The 13,115-nt window shown below is 39.3% G+C and overlaps 2 protein-coding genes across 2 annotated transcripts in view; one reads left to right on the top strand and one right to left on the bottom strand.

Moving 5' to 3' along the window:
- LOC129240231 (nuclear hormone receptor FTZ-F1) overlaps positions 1 to 11,709 on the bottom strand; it is a 172,309-nt gene extending 160,600 nt beyond the window's left edge. The window contains exon 1 of the mRNA XM_054875899.1: positions 9,023 to 11,709. The gene's annotated coding sequence lies outside the window, so the exon portion shown is untranslated. The remainder of the gene's footprint in view (positions 1 to 9,022) is intronic.
- Positions 11,710 to 11,758: 49 nt separating this feature from the next.
- Positions 11,759 to 12,713, top strand: LOC129240232 (uncharacterized). Its single transcript, XM_054875901.1, has 2 exons — positions 11,759 to 12,278; positions 12,365 to 12,713. The coding sequence occupies exons 1-2, from the start codon at positions 12,116 to 12,118 to the stop codon at positions 12,502 to 12,504; spliced, it is 303 nt and encodes a 100-aa protein (XP_054731876.1). The 5' UTR covers positions 11,759 to 12,115; the 3' UTR covers positions 12,505 to 12,713.
- The last annotated feature ends 402 nt before the right edge of the window (positions 12,714 to 13,115 follow it).

Genomic DNA, 13,115 nt, shown 5'->3' on the forward strand with positions numbered 1-13,115 from the left:
AGGATGATATTGTGGTCAATTTAATTTTTTTTTATTTACAGAAATTTTTGTAGTGTTCATGATATGCCCAATCTCGCAGAGCCAATACCCTTTAGTTTACAAAATAACTTCATATTAATGAAACTTTAAATAAGTGGCATGAAGGAAAGAAACATATAATATTTATAAATTATTTTGAGTTATACAAAAAATTCGATAACCATTTGATGAATTTGAACCATTTTAAGGTGAATGATTATATATATGTATAATTGGCGCGTACACCCTTTTTGGGTGTTGGACCGAGCTCCTCTTCCTATTTGTGGTGTGCGTCTTGATGTTGTTCCACAAATGGAGGGACCTACAGTTTTAAGCCGATTCCGAACGGCAGATATTTTTTATGAGGAGCTTTTCATGGCGGAAATCCACTCGAAGGTTTGCCATTGTCTGCCGAGGAGCGACCGCTATTAGAAAAATGTTTTTCTTAATTTTGGTGTTTCACCGAGATTCGAGCCAACGTTCTCCCTGTGAATTCTATATGGTAATCACGCACCAACCCATTCGGCTACGGCGGCCACCAAGTTAATGATTACTTAAACTAAAAATAGATGGCATAATATGGCACGTATATGAAAAAAAATTCTTAAGATTCTCAAATGATAACAAAACCAATGAATGTAATACTGTATGCTTGGCAGAATCGCAAGGGATTGGTCCATAGACTGACAAGAATATATTACCATAAACTAGAGTTACCAATCCTTATACCCCGAAAGCCTGGATTTTTCAGGTCCAGGAAATCGCGGAATCCCAAAATCGGTTATTTCTTTTATTAAGTCCATGGTTACAGATCCAACAGACTAGAGGTTTTTTCAGGTCTCGGAAAATCCGGGATCTTGAAATCTATTATTTCATTTATTAATTTATTAAGTCTATGGTTACAGAGATACAAAATTACTTAAATATAATACTTAAAGATAAGCTTTAAAAGTAATTAGAATTCAGCTTAGATAAAAATAGAGATCTAGGAAGGGCGAACTCAAGATTGAGTCTATTACGCCACGATGGAACGATATCGCGAGCTGAGGAGGGATGTGGGAAGACGTGAGCTCGAAGAGCTTGCGATGCTAGGCGACAGGAACATGGCCCAAAAATTGTATCAATATGTATGGTGACGGATGACCGAGGCTCTCTTAGGTTATGAAGGAATCACTTCTCCCAGTTGCTTAATAGTGGATGCAACAGCGTAGATGAGGAAGTAGATACCGATACCCCAGACGCTGACGATGGAATCATCGTGCCCCTACCCATCTTAGATTAAGTGCAAACATCCATTAGGCGACTCAATAACAACAAACCCGCTGAAGCAGACGGTCTTCCCGGCGAGCTATACAAAGCTGGAGGTGTAGAGCTGACAAACCAGATGCATCAGCTCCTTTGCAGGATATGGTCGGATAAGAGCATGCCAAGCGAATAGAACCTGAGTGTGTTCTATCTAATACAGAAGAAGGGTGATCCTGCAATCTGCGCAAATTACCGCGGGATAAGCCTGCTTAACATCGCATAGAAGGTCCTGCCGAGCGTATTGTGTGAGAGAATGAAGCCCATCGTGCGACTTCAGACCTGAAAAGTCTACGATAGACCAAATCTTCTTTTCCTGGAGTAAACCCACGAAAAACAACTCGACTCGCACCACCTCTTCATCGATTTCAAAGCCGCCTTTGATAGCACGGATAGAAATTCCCTCTATGCCGCTATGTCTGAGTTTGGTATCCCCGCAAAACTAATACGGCTGTGTTTAAATGACGTTGCGCGCCACCACAAGCGCCGTCGAAATTGGAAGTAACCTCTCCGAGTCGTTCGACACCAATCGAGATTTCAGACAAGGCGATTCTCTATCTTGTGCTCTGCTTTCAACATACAGGGAGTCTTCGCATCTTGGATAATATGTTAGTGTTGACAACCAACAATTCGAAATTGTGAAGGACTTTATCTACCTTAGGACCAGTATTAATAACAGAAATGACGTCAGCCTGAAGATCAAACGGAGAATAACTCTTGCCAATCGGTCGTACTTTGGGCTCAGTAGGCAACTGAGAAGTAGAGCTCTCTCTCGAAGGACTAAACTGGCACTCTACAAAACGCTCATTATTCCCGTTCTAATAAAGGGCGTTTTTTTAGAGGTTAGGTTTTCAAGTTGGCACTACTTTTTTCGTAGATGGTCAGCTGTCACTTGATTTATGCTCAGTTTGGTTTGCCATTTCATAATGAATAGACTTACACCTGAACAACGTTTGCAAATCGTGCAAATTTATTACGAAAATAATGGTTCGGTTCGCGCGACGCATCGAAGAAAATTTTGTTCAGGGATGAAGCTCACTTTTGGTTGAATGGGTATGTCAATAAGCAAAATTGTCGCATTTGGAGTGAGCATAATCCACAAGCCATTGCTGAGACGCCGTTACATCCTCAAAAAGTCACTGTTTGGTGTGCTCTATGGGCAGAGGGAATCATGGGTCCATATTTCTTTAAAAATGAAGCCGGCCATAATGTTACAGTCAATGGAGAGCGCTATAGAGCCATGATTAATGACTTTTTCGTGCCTGAATTGGGCGATGTTGATGTGGACGACCTTTGGTTCCAACAAGACGGCGCTACATGCCATACAGCCAACGCAACAATCGATTTATTGAAGGAAACTTTTGGTGAGCGCATTATCTCGCGCCGTGGACCTGTGGCGTGGCCTCCAAGATCGTGCGATATAACACCGCTGGACTATTTCTTGTGGGGCTATGTGAAGTCGCTTGTCTACGCAGATAAGCCCGAGACGATTGACGTCTTGGAAGAGAATATTCGGCGCGTTATTGCTGACATACGGCCCCAATTGCTGCAAAAAGTGGTCGAAAATTGGGCCTCTCGGCTGGAATTTATTCAAGCCAGCCGCGGCGGCCACTTGCCCAAAATCATTTTTAAAACATAATGGCAAACCCTTATCTTTATAATAAAGCTAAATTCTTAGCCATAACATTAAATTATATACGTTTTATTTCATCTTGAAAACCTAACTTCTAAAAAAAACACCCTTTATATGGCGCAGAAGCATGGACGATGTCAACGACAGATAAAAAAGTTTTGGGAGAAAAATTCTAGGTAAGACCTTTTTCCCCCTGCGCGTTAGTGAGGAGTACCGCGTACATTGGAACAGCGAGTTGTATGAGCTATATAGGGGCATGGACATAGTTAAACGTGTAAAAATACAGCGGCTACGCTGGCTTCGCCATCTCACCCGTTTAAAAGAAAACGCTCCAGCAAGGCGAATTTACAACACGGTACCCCAAAAAGGAAGGCGCGGAAGAGGAAGACCACATTTCCGTTGGAAAGCCCATGTGCTGCAGCCTGTCTTCACTCGAGATTTCCAACTGCCACCAACGAGCGCAGGACAGAAACAGCTGGCGCGCCATTTTGAATTCGGCCAAAACCGACACACGGTTGTAGCGTGAGTAATTCTATTAAAAATTCTATTAATTTTATTAAGATACCTAGTAATATATATATATTAGGCCGGGTCGATTTATGGGGAGGCAAAAATACCCCCATTTGCTCTGTGAAAATCATATTCTAGGGATCAAAATAAGAAACTTTGCCGAAGGCATCATACCTCTAAAACGAATTCTGAATATAAAATCGTATGTGTTTTAACTGCATGAGAACTATCGATAAGAATGGTTTGACAGCTTAGAATGGCAAGCCATGTTGACGTTTCTGTGCAGTAAGGTTTGGCAAGTCATCATGAATTGTTTAACACCAGAACAACGCCCTCAAATTGTGGAAATTTACTTTAACGAAAATAAATTTGATCGCGGTTTTCATAGAGCACTTTGTCCATTTTACATGCGTTTTACCCGCTGGCGGCATCAGCAGCCCTTATTTCTTTCACCGTTTATTCTGAATGGCGAACGTTATTGAGCCATGCTAACTGAATTTTTGTTTCCAAAATTTAATCAGCTAAACATCGACGACATCACTTAACAATCGATTTATTTCAATATTCAAGCCACAATTGACGCCATTGAAAAATGGGACTGATCGAATGTTACATGGTCAATTGTAGCCGCGGCGGACATATCTCGGATGTCATATTCAAAAAATAAATACCATGAAATTATTTACCAAGTTATAATAAAAAGAATTTCATCCAAAAATATTTCTGTTTTGTATTATCATTTAAATTTCTCAAGTTCTTAAAATCACCCGGTAGTTTTGTATGGTAATATATTCTGTATTCAGAATTCTGTATTTAATTAAAATTCTTGATAAAATTAATTAAATGGTGTTTTTCTAAATTCTGTCCCATAAAAAATTCTATAAATAAAATTCCGAGATTCGTACGGATAATGAGAAAAAAGTATGCACTTAAAAATTATAAGCACCCCATTATTTTTTTCTTTTAAGAAAAATATAGTTCATACTTCATCAACGACTACAGTTAAGTCTCAAACTTTTTTTCAAAATTTCATCAACTATTTCCACTTTTGAACCAAGTTAGGGGAGGTTGGAATGGTTGCCCAAGGAATGAGCACACGAAGATAAACGGATTCGTCCTTTGTGGTACCATTATGAAGGAGGTAAGGTGAAAGAGAAAATCGATGAGATGAAAGGAGATGGCGGGGAGAGGTGGCGGTGGGATGGTTCGCAGGGTGGGTTTAGAGTGTGTGGATTATGAACGATGACTGTGCTGCGTTTGCGCCAACCGCTTTCTTCTTCTTCTTCTTAATTGGCGCGATAACTGCTTACGCGATTTTGACCGAGTTTAACAAAGCGCGCCAGTCGTTTCTTTCTCGTGCTAACCGGCCCCAATTGGACACACCAAGTGAAGCCAGGTCCTTCTCCACCTGATCTTTCCAACGCAGAGGAGGCTTTCCTCTTCCTCTGCTACCACCAGCTGGTACCGCATCGAATACTTTCAAAGCCGGAGCGTTTGTATCCATTCGGACGACATGACCCAGCCAACGGATGGATCTTTATTCGCTGCGCTATGTCTATGTCGTCGTAAAGCTCATACAGCTTATCGTTCCATCGCCTGCGATATTCGCCGTTGCCAACGTGCAACGGTCCAAACATCTTACGCAGAATCTTTCTCTCGAACACTCCAAGCGTCGCTTCATCGTATGTTGTCCATCGTCCAAGCTTCTCCGCCATACGTTAGGACGGGCATGATGAGAGCCTTGTAGAGTGTAGTTTTGCTCGTCGAGAGAGGACTTTACTGCTCAGTTGCCTACTTAGTCCAAAGTAGCACATGTTGGCAAGAGAGATTCTGCGTAGGATTTCAAGGCTGACATTGTTATCGGTGTTAATGCTGGTTCCTAAATAAACGAAGTATTTTACAGAAATATCTACTACCACCAAAAGAATTTATCCAATAAACATCGGATTAGTTTTTAGAGAACCCCATACTAATAGGCCATCTGAAGGAATATGATACAAATATTTAGATTTCCAACATTTGGAATTTTCCCCTCTTATGTGCGGCGGGAAAAAGAGGTAAAATTTCACGTCTTAGATTTTTAATGATTATGTTGTTGCTATCAAATAAAGCAAAATGTCAAAATAGCAAAAAACAGAAATCATAATAAAATAATAACAGAACAGCAGTTCTGAAAAACAAAGTGCATTGTTATTGTTTTTGCACTTAATGACATTTCATTTCATTTAATTGTTATACAGTCGAACCTCAATAAGTCGAACTTCGATATCTCGAATATTTGATATCTCGAATCAAATTGCTTGGCAATGGCGTTTAGAGTGAGAATTGTGTGTAATTTTTACTTGATAACTCGAACTTCTATTACTCGAATATCTTGATAACTCGAAGAGAATATTTGGCGCCAGCTTTGATAAGTCGAATATCCGGGGGAATCCCCTTATTAAGTGTTGCTTATTTTATAGCAAACAGATGTCAGCAGTTGGGTCGCTGCACTGTTTAAGTCCACAGGTATTTTATTAGTAGTTCTTACGCGAAAATAATTCTGTTGACATGTCATCAAAACGTTGTTTAAAAACTTTATCTATTGATGAAAAATTTAAACTAATAAAGGAAGTAGAAATGGGTGCGCGAAAAAAAGATGTAGCTGTAAAGTATGCTATTCCGGCAAATATAGTGTCAACTATTTTAAAAAATAAACAAACGGTTATTACTGCAATTGAAAGTGGTGGTGCAAGTGGGAGTTCAAAGAGACTAAAAAAGCCAACATACGTAAATGTGGACAAAGTAGTTTTAGAATGGTTTAAATCGGCAAGAACACGGAATTCGCCTATATCCGGAGGATTACTTAAAGAAAAAGCATTGGAATTTAGTCAAAAATTAGAACAACCGAATTTCAAGGCAAGCACTGGTTGGCTCGATAATTGGAAACGAAGGTATGTACATTCATAAAATAAATGTGCAAGCTGGCACCTAAAGTATTTTTTTTTCTAAGATCTGGTATATGTCATAAAAAGGCGTGTGGTGAGAGTAATGATGTAAACGAAGAAGACTGTATGAATTGGCAACGTGATGTTTTACCGCATTTATTTGAAGGTTATCAAGCACGGGACGTATTCAATGCAGGCGAGACGGGCTTATTCTTTAAATGTCTTCCAGATAACACCTTAATTTTTAAACACCAGAAATGCCATGGAGGAAAGCACAGTAAACAGAGAGTTACGTTGATGATTGCCGCAAACATGGATGGATCAGAAAAGTTGAAATTACTCTTGATAGGTAAAAGTAATCAACCCCACTGTTTCAGAGGTGTTAAATGGTTACCTCTCGACTATAATGCAAATTCAAAGGCGTGGATTACGGGAGCCTTGTTTGAAGAATAGCTTCTTAACTTAGACAAACAATTTGGAAAAGCCGGAAGAAATATTCTATTTTTTATTGACAACTGTCCGGCCTATCCAAAGACATCCAACAGGGATTAAAGTTTATCAAACTTGCATTTTTCCCCCCGAATATGACATCAAAATTACAACCACTCGATCAAGGTGTCATATAAAATTTAAAATGTCATTATCGTCGCAGAATTTAAAAAAATACTATAAAATGCTTTGAAGTAATCTTAACTTTACATTAATGGACTGTGTTGATGAAATAACTAATGCATGGAATATCGATGTTAAGCTTGAAACCATCTCTAATTGTTTTAGAAAAGCCGGCTTCGGTCAATATTCTGAATGGCAGGAAGAAGATGATATTCCTTTGGTTTTCATAAGCGAACGCATAAAAGAAAAGAGTAAGGAAGAAATTCAACTGCAGAATGAATATGAAGCTTGCCAAAATATCAAAGGTACAGATGGTGTCACCTTTAATGATTTTATGCATGTGGATGACGATATTGTTACTTCAGAGTTTCCCACAGATGAAGATATTGTGGAGCTATTGGGATCTAAATCCGAATTTGAGCATGATAGCGAAAGTGATATAGAAGATGATTTGCAAGATGATATGCTGCAACCAGTTTCAAACGAGCTAGTTGCAAATTCGTTCAAGATTTTGCGGTGATATTTAAAAACCAATGAACATACAACCGATTCTCTGTACAATGGTTTAAATAATATTGGAGCTTTTTTTGAAGATCATAATAAAAAATCCTCTCGTCAATCCCAAATAACTGACTTTTTTACTTTAAACGAATGAAAGCTATACATCTATTCATACAATGTTCTTAATTATGTATATATAATTTTAAAATATACACATACAATATTATATAGCAACTATACATAATTTGTACTGTTTCATCAATAAAATTGTTTGCTAACTCTTGAGTTTTATGGATTGTTTTATTTTTCCATCAGGTTTTATTTTGTTTATGGATTTTTATGGCAATACTGCTGTTTCCGTGGCGCCGCAATTTAATGGCGGATTCTTATAGAACTCGACAACAGAAAACGAAATGAAGAAGTAAAATTGTTTTATATCTCGCTTAGTTTTCAAGTAATTTGATGTTAAAGTTCTCTAATGTAGCGAAAAGTTGGTGTTGCCATACACCTGAAATAAAACCGAAGTTCGTATGCAGAGATGTTCAGTAGAAGGTTCATTATAAAACTGCAATATTTTTTGCTCTAATTTTAAGTTGAGAAATAATTTCGAAAATAAAAACATACAACTCATTCAAACTTAAAAACAATGATATTAAGCGTATCTCAAAAAATAATAAAGTAATTAAAATTAAATTAATTAACACAGTATTTTTGCGTAGAACTCCTTTTCGCGTGGGCGGCCTTCGGCTGCGCTTCAAAAAAATAACCCTCATCAGTCCAACTCCGGCTACGCTATCCACAGTATTTTTGCGTAGAACTCCTTTTCGCGTTAAAACCATTGAACCCAAAATTAAAACGTCATATGCGTGTATGTAGTAAGGAGGCACAATAACCCCGACCCCCATGATTAGCACTAAACTCAAGAACTTATTTTTTGTTTTCATTTGCAGGCATCCGGCAACACCATACTGTTGGCATTCCAATCTTCTTCTTATTCGCGCTTAAAATTGGAATGTGATTGCATAGGCAAATAAATTTGCATTTAATTTTAATAGATATAATTAGAATATTAGCATAAAAATCGGTAAAGACACGCATGTGAGTGTATATTTGGTGAATCTTAGTGAAATGTTAAAAAATATAGAGGCAAATTATAGTGAAGTTCCCGAGGGCATTTTGAATGTAAATAATTAAAAAATTATTATTTCCCGAATAATTTAAAGTTATAAAGAGTGTTCCTTAACACCTCACTAACATCTCCACCAAGTTTCATTAAAAAAAACATTATAGTTTGCCAGAAATTCCAAAATATACATTGTTCTAAATTCCAGCCTAAAATTTATTCGCGCTCTTATTTGTTAGCGAACTTTTTAGAAAACGCCATAAATAACCTTTAAATTTAGAAACCTCAAATAATAACCCATGTCGTTTAAGACACATCAAATACTCGAATGCAGCGAAAGGGTTAAAAACTGCTTTGTAAAAAATCGTTAGCGAATCAAGTAAATAAGGCGCTTACCTAATAATGCTAGTATCTCTAAAAAGCACTACTTGTTGTTGTTGTACTTGCTGTTCGCACTGCCTTCGCCATCAACGCCGTCGTCGACGAAACTTCTGCCACTGCCACTGCCGCTGCACATGCGTTCTTATAGTTATTTGTATTTTTTACACCATTTCTGGTTATTTTAGCACGCCGAAGCAATACATACTTGAGAATGATGACAAAACAAGTAAATAGCCACTGCGAATAGAATGCAATAACAATGAAGATGTTGAAGAAGAAGAAGCACACGAAATCCAGTTGGGGCCGAAAGCAAAAGTGTTCGCCAAGTTGTTTTTTTTCCAACTTGTTGTTTTGTTACTTTTCTATACACAAACACTTACACAAACCGACGATCAAACAAACAAACGAACGAGCGAACGTACATACGTGTGTACGTACATTCATACATACATAAGTACCGCACGAATTCGAGTGTGAACGACGCGAATGCGATGGGAAGCGGATGAGATGAAAATTTCGCAAGAATATCACAACGAACACCGTATATGAAGAAGTCAATAAGAATTTTGTTGAGGAGGAAACTGGAATATGTGCATACACACAGTACAACAATAACGATGAATTGATGAATACAATGTTGCTGCCGCTCTTATTGTTGTTGTGGTTGATTATAATTAGCACGCCGATTGATGGCTGGAACACGAATGTACCGCACCGACTTAAAATGTACGATAAAGCTGCGCAAAGTAAAAGTAGAAGTGTAGATCCAAAAAGGCAAAAAATATGATTGCCGTACAAAACGAGTAGGAAAATTGTTGAAGAAAAATAGCAGCAAACAAGACTGAAATTAAAGCACGCGATGCGAATTTTATGTGTGTAAATAGGTGATGTAGTAATAGTAGTGAATGACGACGATTGCTGTTTAGCAAGCTCGTGAGGTGCTGCCGCCACTAAGCCGCAAGGGGGGAAGGTTATACATAGATCGAACAGAACGGCGGCAACTGCGGGCAACAACAACAAAAGCACACACGAACAATTTTGTACACATATACACACACACCCAGCGGTCCACAAGTTGCGCTACTACTAATTCTACTTCCACTTTCAGCTTCACAGTCCTTCTTGCTATCTCGCTCACACTTGCACAATCTATCACTTACTGGCTCATTCACTGACTGATTGCTTTTGCGATTTGCTCGATATGTGCATATGCACACACATAAGTATATATGCAATAGTATGTAGACGCTCCCTGTATACCACTGCCCCTTTACTGGTTTACGCCAGACGTAGCGCTTATTTTCCTTTTGCTTTTGCTTCGTGATTTGTCTCGCCGTTCTATTCAAGCAACAGTTTCCGCCAGTGCGCTAGCTGCAAAAGCTCATTGTCTGTATACACAGCAAATGGCAATATAATGTTTCCGCACTGACCCCCCTTTTTTTAAACTTGCTTCCTCTTCTTCTTCTTCTTCTTTATGCTGTTGTTCTGTTCTGTATCTACGATTTGTGGTAAATATGAGGGATACATGGACACGGACGCAGGGGCAATGCGCTATTTCTCTTCCTTGTAATAATTTTGCACTGCTGCGTCTCTATACAGTACCACACCAAATGTATGTAACTGTTGGTATTATTGCTCCTTCACACAATCTGCCACTCCGCAAAAGTTGCTTTTACTTCCTTCTTCGCCGCGGATCAATGTAATGCTGGTTGTTCTTGTACTGCCTATTGTATTTGTTGGTGCGTAGAATTCAAAAGTGAAGTGCTCCAAATGCGCCGATTACTTTGGTAAGCCTATACGTCGGACCTAAGCAAGTTAGCAGCTACACAGCTGGTATTTCCGCGTCCAACTTTACACATACCTGCGCTTATATTTCGAGTTTAACATCGAAAATGGCATCTGCAGGTCTCGAAGATTGTCTTAACCGATACTATTGACTTCTGGTTGACCACTAATCATGCCTAAATGAGTTGTTTTATAATTGGTACACCGCGGCGGATGAATTTTTCTGCTGGTGCTGCAAAACCGCTTAGTTGCGGTTTCACTTTGTTCGTTATGAGTTTTAGATTTATTAGTACACAATTATTAGGAACATTAATCCCGCACCGCTGCGAAAGCTCCAGAACGGAATTGCAAATTGCAGTCGAATTCAAAAAATATCTTACGAATCGCTTGCAGCTGTAGCAGGGGTCACAACTAGTTATCGTCTCGTCGTCCGACGTCGCTACCCACAAGACCTCATCGTATACACAGCTGCAAGCGCACAGACAGTGGTAACGCCAGGTACCAGTGGCAGTGGGAGGGGTTCACTCATATATGGGAACAGTCCCACTCTAGCTATGACACAACAACAATGCCCATTATTCGCAACACCAACTACTCTATATATATTAATACTTGCGTGGACTTCGCGGTTGCTCCCGAACGCGAACGCGATAATTCCTTCAGCACACTTCACTTCACTTCACTTACTTACTATACACACTATACAAGAAGACACTGCTTAACTTCATTTCAATTTGTGTACTTTTCGAAGAGTAGAAAAAGTTCTACATACAATTGTGCAATTCGCACAATTCAACAATGAAATTTCCTTCTTTTATTGCGTATTTTGTATTTTTTTTCACTTTTTAATTGTTACATTACGTTATGCAGCACTTGATTTAGATTATTTGAATATTTCACTTTAATTTTGCACTGATTTACGATATTTAATTGGGTTTGTTTTGGCTGCAGACGGAAAATTAGGTCTGTAGGCCAAATTCGCACTCTCAATCTCGACTGACACGAATGCGAACGGAACGGGAACACAGGCGAACGCAAACGCTGCAGCGAAGAATGGATCACGGGCACGGGTACGGGCACGAAAAGCGACAATGTGCGATAGACGATAGAAGACAGATGACAGAATACCGAAGGCAGCAGGCAGCAGGCATACAGGCACACAAGCAGTAGGAAGGGCGCAACACACCAACAACAGCTACCAAAGCTACGACACAGAAACACAGTGCCAGAACATCCAAAAAGCTAAAAAACAAATGACAAACACAGCAAAAAACGACTAAGCGCGACGACAATGAGGATGTGTTTGTGCATGTCTGTGGTGCGATGGAGCGTTGTTTAGCTGTTGCGTTGGGAAGGTATCGCTGTTGCTTAGTTGCTTGGTTGCTTGGTTGCTCTGTTGCTGGTGGAGTCGAGGAGAGCGCGCAACGTTTATGTTCTGGATACACGAAGAACAGCACGAAAGAGGATATGCCAAAACTTAGTAAAGGTTGGTAAAGTTTTCATGTTCACGTTCTTTTGTGCTTATTTCATGTATGGCATACCAACACACAACCACTTTTATTTCATGAACAGCTGCCGTTGTGAAGAAGTTTGGCTCGTCATTTGCACTTGGCCTTAAAAATCATTTGAAGAACAAGGACGGCAGCAACCGTGCGAACGCTGACCAAGCAGCAACAGCGACAAGAACGAAAAGTTTAAGCATAAGCTTTTAGTGTAAGCTCTAACTGCTCGCAAGTTAAGGCAAAAGCACGCTATTTATATTTTGTTATTGTTATTGCTGGGATACAAAAAAGCTTTATTCTGTGCACTAATTTTTGTCGATGAATTCAAAAACACGCGTGTGTGTTTAGTAAACATCCAATAGCGTACCTGTCATTGTTTGGCTAGTTGTGAATGAGTACAAAATAGCTACATAATAATAAACTTGGTCGCCGTAGTTGAATTGCTGTTTGTGACTATACCATTCCATAAGACCTGGGTTCGAAACCCGTTGTGGACATGAAACACCAAATGATAGAAGTGTATTTTCTAATAGCGGTCAGTCCTCGGCAAGCAATGGCAAGCCTCCAAATGTATTTCTGCACAAAACCCCATTTACTGCTCGGAGGCGACATAAAATTGTAGGTCACCCATTTGAGGAACAACATCAAGACGTGCACCACAAATTGGAGGAGAAGCTCGGTAAAATACCTAACAAAAGATGTATGCCCCAAAAATCGCAAATCGCAGATACTTTTCCTTGGCCTTGCGGATTGACTTCGGCTTGCGGTGCTGAAACAAGTAACAGATAGCCAGATAACTGAATTTTTTGTGCAGCCAAACT

Source organism: Anastrepha obliqua, chromosome 3, assembly GCF_027943255.1.
Source record: "Anastrepha obliqua isolate idAnaObli1 chromosome 3, idAnaObli1_1.0, whole genome shotgun sequence".
NCBI lineage: Eukaryota > Metazoa > Arthropoda > Insecta > Diptera > Tephritidae > Anastrepha > Anastrepha obliqua.